The sequence below is a fragment of the Hakea prostrata genome, chromosome 5 (genome assembly GCF_041222555.1).
Source record: "Hakea prostrata isolate BN-2017 chromosome 5, UWA_Hpros_2, whole genome shotgun sequence".
NCBI classification, from domain to species: domain Eukaryota; kingdom Viridiplantae; phylum Streptophyta; class Magnoliopsida; order Proteales; family Proteaceae; genus Hakea; species Hakea prostrata.
The window spans coordinates 8,477,477-8,491,535 of record NC_142604.1 but is presented as its reverse complement, the minus strand read 5'-3'; the positions used below and the strand labels follow the sequence as shown (position 1 = coordinate 8,491,535).

At 40.3% G+C, this 14,059-nt stretch overlaps 2 protein-coding genes across 3 annotated transcripts in view; one reads left to right on the top strand and one right to left on the bottom strand.

Moving 5' to 3' along the window:
* Window positions 1–3,910: 3,910 nt before the first annotated feature.
* Window positions 3,911–6,509, bottom strand: LOC149014876 (pollen-specific leucine-rich repeat extensin-like protein 4). The gene is made up of 3 exons (XM_089154626.1): window positions 5,204–6,509; window positions 4,305–5,050; window positions 3,911–4,060 (listed from the first exon to the last, which is right to left on the bottom strand). Exons 1-3 carry the CDS (start codon window positions 6,507–6,509, stop codon window positions 3,911–3,913), a joined length of 2,202 nt encoding a protein of 733 aa, XP_089010752.1.
* Window positions 6,510–11,779: 5,270 nt separating this feature from the next.
* The window catches only part of LOC149014875 (uncharacterized), a 28,546-nt gene continuing 26,266 nt past the window's right edge, over window positions 11,780–14,059 (top strand). The window contains exons 1-5 of one of the 2 annotated variants that reach the window (XM_089156285.1): window positions 11,780–12,016; window positions 12,312–12,521; window positions 12,921–13,323; window positions 13,426–13,603; window positions 13,703–13,842. In XM_089156285.1, coding sequence (XP_089012411.1) covers window positions 12,422–12,521; window positions 12,921–13,323; window positions 13,426–13,603; window positions 13,703–13,842 — 821 coding nt within the window. In that variant the 5' untranslated portion in view covers window positions 11,780–12,016; window positions 12,312–12,421. Of the gene's footprint in view, window positions 12,017–12,311; window positions 12,522–12,920; window positions 13,343–13,425; window positions 13,604–13,702; window positions 13,843–14,059 lie in introns of those variants that run through there. The other variant, XM_089156286.1, reaches the window with a different exon arrangement.

Sequence of the window (14,059 nt, the reverse complement as noted above, 5' to 3'; positions counted from 1 at the left end):
TCTTTCAATACAATGAATAAAGATTAAACCCTTATAATCTATGTTCAATAGGGCAAGAGCACCTTTTATAATCTTTGTTCTATATAGGGCAAGAATACCCTTTACAATTTTTGTTCTTCTTAGGGCAAGAGCACCCTTAATCAATTCTAATTAACCTATACTAGAATTGAACAACCACAATATAAGAGATGAAAGATGTTACCTAACAAGGTGTGTGACACTTTAACCCCTTGTGTGAGCGTGATGCTATGAGAATTAAAGCTTGGATGAAAATGGATGCACCACAAATGAGACACCAATAGCCTTCAATCACCTCAAGCTTGGCTCCAATGAGCTTGCTTAGACACCTTGGTATGTTCTTCAAGGTTGAGTGAGGATGGAAGGCAAGTAATAAATGATTCTGCACAATTTGAGAGCTTGAGAGTTGCCAAGAAGTTATTGCTCTATATGCAAGGTAGAAGCTCTCAAATGGGGTTGGTTGGGCTTGTAGATGGCATTTAATTGCTTGGCCCAACCTCCCAACGGATAAAAATTTTAGTCAAATCTCAGTCAAACGGATGTCTGTCTGATTCAGACGAACATCCATCTAATTCAAATGGAGTTTCGTCAGAAAAGTAACCATTGAAAAATAGTCGTTAGGCTTATTTTTAATCAGACGGACATCCATCTAGCTAGATGGAATTTCCGTTTGAGCTACTGGAAACCAGAAAAATTCTATCGGCATTTTGTGACCGGATGGTCGTCTGTCTACGGCATAGAATGCCCAATAAGCCCAGTCATAGGGACTTGGGGAGGGTTTTAGGGATTTCTAGCCAACCCTAAGCTTCATACACTCTCCTAACATGTCCTAGGTCAGTCTAATGACATGATAAATGTGCAATTGAGTGCAATTACATGTGGGTGTGCATGAGAGTGTCCTAAGTCTTCTTGCTTGAGCTTAAGTTGATATTCTTGAGTCTTCCTATGCTTTTGTCTTCTTGCTCATTTTGACTTAGACTTCTTGTTCAAGCTTGGCTTGTCTTGACTTTGGCTTCTAATATCCTGTGAGTTGGGTCCAGTAAGTTGGATTATGTCCACTTGCTCTCATATTGAACTATACAACCATAACTCTGTATAGACATTAGTACTTCATGTTTGCTTTCCTAACAATATCAGTTTATCATCATTCATTATCTTATGTTATAAATATATGGATACATGTTGTTGATTGTCTCGCTGAGTTCTGTGGAACTCATCCCTCGTGGAATATTTGTTTTAAGATTTTGTTGCAGATTACAATACTTCGGTGCTTCAAGCTTAGAGACGTCGCTGACTAATGCCTACAAGATATTGGATTACGATAGTGGCAATGTTCATGGTTATGTGTGTGCATGTCTAGATTGTCATATAGAACTCAGCCCTTCACTTAGGAATACTGAGACCTTTAGAGAGACAAAAACCTTTGAATTCCATATTCATCATTTAGTTAAGAACGCATAGATGATGTAAACTCTTTTCAGTTTGACATTTCCTTTCAGTTTGGTATTATTCCCAGATCTGATAGTCTTTTGGGGATATTCCTTGATACTTGATATTATTTAATTATTGGATATATTAATTTTTTTGCTCATGATTGTGTTATTATGCTAAATGGTTTGTGATTGTGCAGTAAACCTGATGTTATGATTGTGGATCACTCCCTTTGGTATTTGGGTGGATCCGATACCGCCTGGGCAGATGTGACACATATAGTACAACATAGGCACTCCATGTCCATTGTCCCCTAACAGCTCTCAATTGTCTTTTGGGCACCCATGAGCCCAACCCATACCATATACAACCCTACCATGAATGATATGCTAGTAGGACTAGTGTGTCTCCTTACAGCTCTCAACTATTTTTTGGATGCCCACCAACTACCTACCGTTACTACGAGTCACTCAGCTTCAATGGCCATGTCGGAAGGGTAGTAACATGTAATCGGGTTCCAAGCCATGTATCTAAACAATCATAATATGCACACACAACCCCTAATATATTTCTAACTATGAATGCAACTATGTTAATTCACATCACAACATGCTTTTAGACATGAGATAAGTAAATAATTAAAGAAACAACATAATAACTCTGCTCCCATGATGCACCCCCAGTATGCATGTCCTAAGTAGCATGTATAAGCATGACAACACATCACAAGTATGCATTTGAAAGCATATGAAAAACTCAAGGATAAATCTAAGCGTATGTGAATTGTTTCCCTCACCTGAATGATAGTCTAAAACCCTCAAAAAATTAATAAACTTCGTGAACAACTACACTAGTAAGTCCCTGGAATCTTCATAAACATGTTCATGCAAGTGGAATAAGGGTTAGGAATCATTAAGGCCAAAACAGACTCCTAACACCAAGACAATAGACCAAGCGGTCGGTAGGCCTGGTAGAGGCTAGTTGACCGCTCTCAATCAAGCGTCAAGTGCTCAAACTGCTGCCTAGATCCAAAATTCACGCTTTAAATCCCCGATCCATGGAGGGTTCTTAGCAGATCTTAGGCATGGATTTCATCTCCGTTGCGTGTCTAAACACCCTCGAACAACAAACAACAACAAAGCCTAAAGATCAAAAAAACTGAAGTTGAGGATCCTATTTTGGGAGAATGTGTCATTGAGAAAGATGTAGATCTCATCCCTTATGCTTGATGTGATTAGGATTTATGGAAAACAATGGTTTCTCAATCAAATCTAATCCCCCAATATAGTTTCCTTACATCCATATCTCAAAATTTAATGAATACCAGAAAGGAGACATAAGAGATAGATGATATACCTTTAAGATTGAAATCACATGAAGATCCAAGATTCCCGCCACGAATACCTCTTCCTTTCACTCAGGAATGCACCCATTGACTGGCTCTAGAGTTTTCGGTCATCTAAGAATAGAATAATCTTGAATTCAGGGTTTAGAGCTGAAAACTAGGAGTTTTAGAGTGCAAGAACCCAAAATTCCTATAGTGTCCCAACTAACCATCTATAAGGGACTACAGGTTGGAGACCAACCACCCCCAACCGACCACCCCTAGCTATCACTTGACAACAGCATGGTGGTTACTCGATCTAAGGTTGGCCTAAACATAAGTACAACATCAGGGACATGCCAAGGGCTCATAACTGGACTTGGGCATCTCCCAACTCTGACACTCGATAGTTAATAATCTATCTTCCCAATCAATTTGAATTCAAGTCCAATCTTCATCCAAAATCCAACAAACCGCTGAACCTTGATATCCACCTTCCAAGTCCATGAATTTACATGCTAATCCAATGGTCTCAAGTTGGATGGCTCACAGCTTCCTTCTACTGGATTCATGGGTCGTTGCACGCAATTAGGGTTTCAGGTTACGATCTTAGGGGTATCACATAAATTACATAGGTTTTTGAAAATTTGCACTATGAAAAATTCTCTCACTTGTTTGAATACTATCATTGTATTTGGATAAGATTAAATTAAGTCTCAACCTCAGATAAAAGATGATTCACACTACAACTCATGTAATTTGGATTCACTCACTCACACCTCGACGTAGGCAGGCAGGCATGTAGCTATAAATAAACTGAAAATAGGAGCTATCTTTTTTATAAACACATTAAGATATAAACATATATGATTTTTTTTCTTATATTTTTTAAATAAAGGAACATATAGATAGGAAATGAGGAATGAAATGGAAAAGACAATGGTCTTTCCGGTATATGAAAACTGTATGTCTTTGAATTACATACTCCCGGCTTGCATGCCTTTTTCTTAATAGATAAAGAAGAGTAACAATGCTTCTCTTGATTGAAACAACAAAGAAAATTAATTGTTTACATTGTTTAGAAGCTTGGTTTTAAACAAATGAAAAGGAATAAAAATATTGAAGAGGCACTACTACTTAGTACCCTGGGAACATTGGTGGAGGTGGTGATGAATACTGGAACCCAATACTTGGAGGCAAGACGAAGTCGTCGGATGGGGTTGGAGGAGGAGAGGATATTGGAGCCGGTGGTGGAGGAGAGGAGACTGGTGTGGGTGGTGGAGGGGACTTCACTAGTGGTGGGGGAGAGGAGACTGGTGCAGGCGGTGGAGGGGATTTCACTGGTGGTGGGGGAGAGGAGACCGGTGCGAGGCGGTGGAGGGGATTTCACCGGTGGTGGGGGAGAGGAGGCCGGGTGCGGGGTGGTGGAGGGGATTTCACTGGTGGTGGGGGAGAGGAGACTGGCGCGGGTGGTGGAGGGGACTTCACTGGTGGTGGGGGAGAGGAGACTGGTGCGGGCGGTGGAGGGGACTCCTGGTGGGGGGAGGCGTGGAGGGGACTTCACTGGTGGTGGGGGAGAGGAGACTGGTGCGGGCGGTGGAGGGGACTTCACTGGTGGTGGGGGAGAGGAGACTGGTGCGGGCGGTGGAGGGGATTTCACTGGAGGTGGAGGAGAGGAGACTGGTGCGGGCGGTGGAGGGGACTTCACTGGAGGTGGAGGAGAGGAGACTGGTGTGGGCGGTGGAGGGGATTTCACTGGAGGCGGAGGAGAGGAGACTGGTGCGGGTGGTGGAGGGGACTTCACTGGTGGTGGGGGAGAATACACCGGTGATGGAGGTGGAGATTGGACTGGTGGAGGAGACTGCATCGGTGGTGGTGGGGAGTGAACTGGTGGTGGAGGAGAGTGCACTGGTGGTGGTGGGGAGTGAACTGGTGGTGGAGGAGAGTGCACTGGTGGTGGAGGAGAATGCACTGGTGGTGGTGGGGAGTGGACTGGTGGTGGAGGAGAGTGCACTTGTGGTGGTGGGGAGTGGACTGGTGGTGGAGGAGAGTGTACTGGTGGGGGTGGGGAGTGGACTGGTGGTGGAGGAGAGTGCACCGGTGGAGGTGGGGATTGGACTAGTGGTGGTGGGGGAGAGTGTACCAGTGGTGGAGGTGATTGGACTGGTGGTGGGAGAGAGGGTACTGGAGTTGGCAATGGTGGTGGAGTAGCTGATTGTGGAGGACGTTCTGGTTCTCTTGGTCCTACCATTGTAGGGCTTGGTGCCTCAGATGGTTCTGGTGTAGGAGTCACAATTGGTGCAGGTGTGGGAGCCACAATTGGTGCCGGTGTGGGAGCCAAAATTGGTATAGGCGTGGGAGCAACAATTGGTGCAGGCGTGGGAGCAACAATTGGTGCAGGCGTGGGAGTCACAACTGGTGGTGGAGGACTTGAGATTGGTGCTGGTGTGGGTTGTGGTTTTGGGGTGGGTGGTGTGGGTGTTGGAGATGGTTGGGGTTGTGGCTTAGGAACAATGGGAGTGGGAGTTGGTGTAGGTTTTGATGGCGTTGCTGAGTGTCCACACTTGACCTTTGTGCAATCCACCGGTTTGCTCACAACAGGCAAACATTGGCTTGCTGTCTTTTGTTGTGGTCTATCAACCAAGCAGTTGTTCTTGTCGTCAAAAATCACCTCTGATTCCTTTGCTGCTGCACACTCAGGTGCCTCTCCCTTGAAGTAGTTGTAAGAGAATGTGAAGTTTTGCAAATAAGGTAATTTGCAAAGGTTCTTGGGCACAAAGCCAGTCAATTTGTTGTGAGAAATATCCAAGACCTCCACCTTCTTCATCTCAGAGAAACTGCTTGGCAAAGAACCAACCAAATTGTTCCCTGCCAAGTCAAGCACGGTCAAGTTCTCAATCTTGCTAAATTCCGGGGGCATGCAACCAGACAAATCATTATTCACGAAGATAATCTCTTCCAATGCCAGCTTCTTTATTATGCTTCCTGGAATGCAACCGCTAAACTTGTTATTGGCGAAAACTATAACAGATGCTGATGAATTGCCTAGAGTGTCGGGGATTTTGCCAGTGAATCTGTTGTTGTTCACGAAAATTGCGTCCAACTCTTTGTTAAAGAGCTCTGGTGGGAGTTCTCCTTCAAAGTCGTTGAAACGAATATCTAAATACTTGAGCCCAGGAATGTCGATCACCGTTTTAGGGAAGTGTCCAACAAAGCGGTTGTTGCTAAGGTCCAACTCGTAGAGTTGCCCTAGCTTAGTGAAGCTTAATGGAACAATTCCACAAAACCTATTTGAGTTAATGTGGAACACAGCCAGATCCGTGAGAAGCCCCATCTCAGGTGGCAAGTACCCAGCAATGTCATCACCGTTGAGGTCGATACTAGCTACGACGTTTATGCTTGGATCATCAGGTGCTGGAAAACAAAAAACGCCATTATAAGCACATACATCAGCACCAACCCAATTACCGGTTCTGTCATGAGGGTCAGAGAATATAGCCTTCTTCCAAGCTTGAAGGGCAATATAGGCCCTACGAAGCCTTGGGTTGGGAAAGGTAAGGCCGGCGAGGTCAACCTTAGACTCATAATCATCAGGGAGATCACTGCCCTCACGAAGGGTCAAGAGCTGGCGATGGGCAATCCAGGAGGCCTGAGCATCTGTTAAAGCCAAGGAAGAAGTAATGCATAAGGATAAAGAAAGTGCAAGAAAAAGCAGAAAGCAGCCTGAGGCCTGCATGTTGGATGGGGAGCTATGCCGCACCATCTTGTTATTCGGGAGGCCTAAGGCTGCTTATAGGCCACAATGAAGAAGGAAAGAGGAAGAAGGAATGTTATATTGAGGGCTCAACAACCTTTTTTTTGCTCTTTTTGGCATGCTTACCGATGTTTCAGCTCATCCATTGTCTCTCTCTCTGGCTGTCCAACAATCATTTTTGTTCATTCTTAGCCCCGAAAATGTCCAAAGCTTTGCAGTTCGCTTGCTTTCCACAGAACAGCAAGTAAAAATGACCGAGTCTCTTTGCATGAGTTGTTTGTAAATCTAAAATAAGAATTTAAATTGCTTTAATTTTGATCTCTTAAGTCTTAACCCACACATTCAACTAGTTTTCCGATTATCTCTCCTCTTCCACGTTTCCCAGAAACTTTTTTTTTTCTTCTAATTTAGTTATCAAAATTAGTTATCAATCCTCATTTTTGAAACTTATTCCTTAAAGCTAGTTATCATTTTTTTGTGCTTTTTGAAATCTTTTTCTAAATTTACTAATAAAAAAATGACTCTACTAATTAGAATTTTTTTTAATTATATGCAGGATTATAATTTTTTTTTATAATTATTTATTTATACATTGTAGCTATCCTCAATCTTCACTACTTTAATAAAATTTCAATAATTAAATCATATAGTTCTGCCAATTCAATAATTTGGTTTCAAGAATCAAGAGATTTATATCCGTTTGATTGTGAAAATTCTTGGATTCATGAAATCTAGAGATTCATCTTTTTACATTAAAAACATGAATCGTAGATTTATGTGTATGAAATCGAGAGATTTCACCCCTACTATAAAAGAGCTAAATATTTGCGTATTCACAAAAATCACGTTGACCAGACAATTTTTTAGGATGAATTCACAGATTTCATTCCGCCAATTTAGGTTAACCAAACACTTAAGGTTTGGTCTCAAGATTGACACCCAAATGTGCAACCCACGTCAATCAAGTTGTCATCAATAACTACTTAAAATTATGTGGGTTTTACTCATATGTAGTTGGGAGTCCGGATCATCTCCCGTTGGAGGAGCACAAAGACAGCTTTACAACCATAGAATAAGAATATAGTGTGGCCCACAGTAAAAAATAATAAAACATTTAAAAATTAAAAATAAAAAAAAAAAAAAAAAAAAAAAAAAAACTCATCACCTTTACCTGTGGGCCCCTGTATTTTGTGGTTGCAAAGCCCCTCGATGGGGAGATGATCCGGACTCATGTAGTTGCTAGATAACATTGAAATATCATGATAGACTGGGATATCTTAGGGCTGGTTACAGAACCGAGACGACACCTGGAGCGCACTCTAAACGTGAGGGCCCATTTCTTTTTTGTTTTTTTTTTTTTCTTGTTTGGTAGTTTTTTCAGATTTTTTATCTGCGGCCCGCAAGCACCCAACCGGGCCCTTGGGGTTTACAACGGCTTTTCATAGACTAGGTATGATTGCTGAAATCTTGTATTGCAATGGGCATGGTCCAAAATGTAAGGGTTGCCATTATAGTAGTCAAAGTGTGGTGAAGATGAATGATATTTTTTTTCTTGGGTAAGATTGAATGATATTTTCTTAATGAGTTTTTTCTATGGTGCCACCTTTAAGTGGGGTTCAAATTAATCATGTTCCCTTAAGTGCAACAAATTTCATGGCGCCTCCCTTGCTTAAAGACTAATATTCCAAGTTACACTTCTTAACGGTCAAGCATTTTGACCCTTAAGTTTGGATTGTAAAATGTCCAATATATCCTAGTCATGTATAAAGACGAAAGTGCTCTCAATTAATTTCTCTTCATTTTGCTGCCAAGATGGATGCAGGGACCCATCATCTTCCTTTATCTAGCTGGAAACCTCACCACGGTCCCTCCCCTTCCAGAAACCTCTAGAAACTGTTTCTCTCAGATCTTTGTTTTCTAAACAGGGTATGAATGTTAGTTTATTGAATTTGCCTCCTTGTTATACTCTATAAATTATCATCTTGCTTGAAAAAACTGTGCATTTGTGTGGTTTTGGGAAGACATTCATTGATTTTGATTTTAAGCGTAGAAATTAATCGGAGTCTGACTTTGATTTCATAAAAAGAAAACTGATCTGAGCTCAAAATGAAATTGATCAGAGTTTCTTACTTTGATTTTTGGGAAGACATTCATTGGTTATATGTTTGATCGGTTTAGACTTTAGTTCGATTTATGTCTTTTGTTGCAAAGAGGGGAAAAGAAAAACCAAGGCGCAAACAGGGGACTCTTAATTTGTTGGGGGTAATTGTATTACAAATTCTACAAAACACAAAAAATGAAATTGCAATACAATTAAAAGATGAAGATCCTTAACCAATCCGGAGAGCTTGATGTTGCAATTGAACAAACCATCGATGAATGAGGTTGAGTCACACCTTGAGTGTTGTCTTTAAGGTAATTGATGCACCCTACTACCAAGGGTTCTTCGCACCACTACCTCTAAGATAAATCAACCTCCAACTAGAAGATGAAATAGTTCTTCTAGTTCAAAGAGCCAAAAGCTAGAGCACAACATTTAGACAAACTCAAAGGAAGAAACTTTTAAAATAAGTAACAAATAATGTAAATGTGAGGAGTGTCTCTATAATACACCATATGCAAGGAAGGATTAGGTTTATATAGACCCAAACCACACCACACCTTACACCCCTTGAAATTCTCAAAACATTGGGTTATTGAATCACAATGACTCACCTCCTCAGAAGGTGGAGAGTCAATTAATTACTAATGGAGAATCAATGGGCTGGTCCCTTCTCCACTAATGAGAATAAACCACCTTGACCTTACCTCCCCACTACTTGGAGAATTAACTCTTATATTCACCTCTTTGTATGAATTGGATTAATCCATTCAATAACTTAATCCCACTCATGGTAATGGCCGTGAATGGTCATAAAGTTGAATAATAATTAAAGGTCAAGAGTTAGAATTTAAGCAAATTCCACCCTTCAAATAAACCCACCTCATCACTATGATCAAGACCTTTAAGACCCATGATCAATGTCATGAAGAGCCTCATAATCAAGGTTATGAAGGGTCATTTATTCATGGGTGCCTCATTACCACCCTTACTTCATGAGTCCCACACACTAACAAAACAATTAAAATAAAAGAAATGCAAAAACTAATTTTGAAACTTAACATAAATTTTAGAACAAATTGCACTGGCACCCCAAAATGGATGCCTTAAAGCACTGATACCCCAATTTATGTTTAAAAAGCACAGAGACCCCAAAATTGAAATTTTATTGGATATATTTGTCAAATTTATCACTGAAAACAGTTAAATCATTGTTTATTCTAAAAAATATTCCTATATTAAACAGTGTCTGAAATGCTTTCAGTGAAAAATTGAACAAATATATCCAATGAAAATCTAATTTTGGGTCTCTGTGCTTTTTAAACATAAAGTGGGGTGTCAGTGCTTTAAGGCCTCCATTTTGAATACCAGTACAATTTGCTTTAGATTTTAATAAAAAAACCTACAACTCTTTGAAAGCAGCAAATAGAAGAGGGCTTATTTGAAGCGGCAAAATCCAGCTCCAATCTTGATTTTGTTAGGGTTCGTAAGTTCCTAAATCGTTTCTCATTCTTGGTGGGCTTCGTTGATGCTTTACATGTGAATCTTTTTCTCAAATATGTTTTAGTTGATCTACTTGGAGTCATGTTGAAGGGATTACCAAGTCGTATAAATGCAAGGATTGCTCTTACTAGATCAGTCGATGATGAAGAGAACCATGTTGTGCACCTTTTTTGTCATTATCTTGCCGTTTTGTTGGTGAACTTGTTACAATATTACTCATTGCCAGTTGATTAAAAAAAGAACCTTGTATGTATTTGATATCGAAACATAATTCTTTTGGTCATCCTTGCGAGGTATTAAGCTAGAAGATGCTAGCGCGAGTTGCAGAGTTTGGGGAGATGATACAAGCAATACTACTACTTAAGATTAGGCTCCTTAGCTCTAGCTTCACGTTGGGTTCATTCAACTATCTAGTCATCTTACCTGTTAATATATGACTGCATTTTCAACAACAGAAAGCTTATATGTAATTTTTTTTCAGGGCCTAAACCCTCGGATGGTCATTTTTGGACGTTAGAAACGACAACAATTCGTGTTTAGAATTTTGAGTTCTTCGAAATGATTAATTGTGAATTAGAGCATTAAAAAAGGCAATGGGTCATGCTCAGAATTTTGAGTTCTTCGACATGACTAGTTGTGAGCCTCTAATTGCTTGGAGGTAATGTATTTCTAGTGGGCATTCTTAGGTTAAGAGTCATTTTAGTCTTTTTCTTTTAAGTAAGGTTTTTTAGTTGTAACTATTTATAGTTTCTTAAAAGGGTTGAGAGGGGTAGAAAAATAGCTAGATTGCTAACCTGTTCATCTTCTTCTTTATAGTGAAAACACTAGATCTAGTCAGTCGTGGACATAGCCTTAAGGTGATGAACCACATAAAATCTGGTCTGGTGTGCTTGTCTTTGCTCTGTTTTTCTAACAAAAGAGAACAAATATTCTCTATCAATGGCCTTCTTTTGTTTCAAAAGTTTCATGTAAATCCAAAAAAAGGTATTGGTTTTGAACTTTTGCCTCCTCACACATCCCCCACCCACTCCCCTTCAAGTATGGAATCTCCTAATTGTCATAGGAGAGGTATGTATTCCTCAGACGTTTCTTATCACGGAAAAGGTTTTTATTCCTCATAGGTTTTTCCACCACACAATAGAGGTGGAGCTTACCTTTGTATACTGACAAAATAAATCAGATAAGTGGCTCTCACATACGTCTTACCCCCTACTATATGGGAAAGAAGCATAAGGGAGCCCATATCTATACCCTGATGGGAAGATGATCTGGACTCTTCTCCATTCCTTGGCAACATCCACCCCAAAAAAAAGAAGGGTATTACTGTGTTCTCTCATACGCAGCTAAAAAAGAGCTCCTCATCTACTAAGCCCATTTGTAAAGCTGATTGTAATAAGCCCACCTGAAGGCCCAACAACTTAATCATCATGATTTTTTTTTTTTGGGGTAAGATAATCATCTTGATTCTCGAGCATATTCGTCAATCAGTCGATGCTGCGAACGGTTCGTTGCTAAACATATTCGAGAATCATATGTTATTCGATTTGATACGGTTTACAGTTAAGTAGCAGTTGACGAAAGGATGTGAGATTATCTAGTGACGTGTGCCATGTGACGAGGTAATCCTGTAACTAAATGGAAGAGGATATTTTCGTCATTTTCTTTTCTGTTTCCAAAGAATCCAAACAGGTTACGAACGTGGAACCGTGGAAGGGTGGAACATCCGTGCAAAAACAAACTCAGATGCTTCAAATCATTTTTCTTCCTCTCCAACGTTCCGAAACTCGAGTCGAATAGCCCTCTCCAGGGCTTCTGGATGCTGCAGGTACTTGGTTTTCTGCAGGAAGAGCTGGCCAGAAAGGTGTATTTCCATTTAGAATTTGAGGTAGATTCTCTTTTCATACCAATTCTAAAGATAATGATCAGAGGTTCTATTCAAACTTGATCTTCACACACATATTATCAGGATTCCACTCAAACTCAAAAAGCCTAACAGCAATCTATCTTAATTCGTGTAACCCTAGTTTCAATCTGTCTTTTGTTGTATTATTCATGCTCTAACTCTTGTAATACCACCGCCGCTCCAGCTCACATAGAGCTCACGATCAATACAATTTTTTTTTTCTTTCTCTTTCATGTTATCAAAGTCCAATTTATTATTTTTTAACTTCACAACTCAGGTGAGCCAATCTCGAATTTGTTCGCTGGTCATCTCTGTTGGAGATCGTCGTGGTGTACGTTCAATCGAAGATAAATTCAGGCAAAAAAATTTATCTAGGGTTTCCGGACAATGAAGCCGATGGAGACCTTGCAGGATCTGATCGAGGAAGTTAAGGTTCGAACTGTATGGTGGGCGGTGGTCATTTTTGCTGTTTCCTACTTCTTGTCCCGTAAGTAATTCGAACTCGATTTCGACTTTCAGCTCCAAAATCTCCTTAATTTAGATAAAGGACTGTAAAATTAACGAATTTGACTATCGTCCAAATACAAGAAATAACGTTTTCGTGGAATGACCTTTTAGCCTCCTTTATTTCCACTCTTTTCGTGGCAGAAAGGTAGAGAAAAAGTTTTTCAGTATTTAGACTTAGCTTCTGTGCTTTTAATCACTCAACTCTGCCAGCATCAGTTTGGTCATACACTTATCTATTAGCTCTAGTAGTCACTCCATTTTGAGATGAGTATTGCCAGAATTTTTATCACTTGTTATAATTTTCGTTCCTTTTTGGTACATTCTTCCATCTAATCTATTTTCTCGCATCCATGTTTCTGGTCTTACATTTTCGTTGCAGATACTAGTAAATCGATGTTGATGAATGTTCCTATATCTATTCTGTTGGTCTATGCATTACGGATTCTTAGTCGTGAGGTGGAGATCCACTGGCGGGTTCCACCAGTTCGTCGGCGGACATACCTTTCTCACTTGGCGAAGAAGCAGTTGCCTGTGGATGATCCTCGCCTTTCCAACCTGCCAGCATCACCAAAGTGGAAGAGGAAAATTGATTCTCCACTTGTGGAAGCTGCGATTGACAACCTCATTCGCAAGATTTTACAGGAATTTGTAGTAGACTTGTGGTATTCTGCCATCACTCCTGACAGAGAGGTCCCTGAGCAGATACGTCTTTTAATTATTGATGTTCTTGCTGAAATATCAAGGAGGATGAAAGAGATTAACCTTGTCGACTTGTTAACAAGGTGCTTTTGTGTTACTTTTGTAAGTCATCCATAAGCTTTTTAAGTTTTATGGATATCTTAGTTTGGGTACCATTAGAACCAAATGACTTTCGAATGTTTCAGGGAACTGGTTGACATGATAGGGGACCACATAGACCTTTATAGAAGAAATCAGTTGGCTATTGGTGTTGATGTCATGGTAACACTATCTTCTGAAGAAAGAGATGAAAGGTTGAAACATCATCTTATGGCTTCTAAGGAGCTCCACCCAGCGCTGGTATCTGCTGAGTGTGAGTACAAGGTGTGAGTGGAGAGTTCTGATGATTTCCTCCATCTATTATCGTTGATGTTCTGCTTTAGTTTTGTCTTCTCATACTCATATCTTTTAGTTTGTTTTCAGGTTCTTCAGCGTCTTATGGGAGGTGTCTTGGCTGTGGTATTAAGACCTCGAGATGCTCAGTGTCCCCTTGTCCGTTCTATTGCTAGAGAGCTTTTAACTTGCCTGGTTATGCAACCCATCATGAGTTTTGCAAGCCCAGGGTAAATATCTATCTATCTATATATGTTAGGGGGATGGGTATCTTAGTAGCATACAGTGTGCTAGCATCTTATTTGTCTTATCTCTCTCTTTCTATGTATTCCATTCGTATTTACATGTACAGAATGAGAAACATATGCATATAGGGGGAAATTACAATTTGTTGAATAATGTTACTATGGTTTATTGACTCATAATGGGCACAGGGAAGTTGAGAAG

What these genes read in the sequence shown, in the direction of transcription:
- LOC149014876 (XM_089154626.1), bottom strand. Translation starts at nt 6,509, where the DNA reads ATGCAGGCCTCAGGCTGCTTTCTGCTTTTTCTTGCACTTTCTTTATCC. An exon ending in CACACCAGCACCAATCTCAA is followed by an intron (nt 5,051 to 5,203) that starts GTCCTCCACCAC and finishes CTCCTACACCAG; the next exon opens with AACCATCTGAGGCACCAAGC. An exon ending in CACGCCTCCCCCCACCAGGA is followed by an intron (nt 4,061 to 4,304) that starts GTCCCCTCCACC and finishes CCACTAGTGAAG; the next exon opens with TCCCCTCCACCACCCACACC.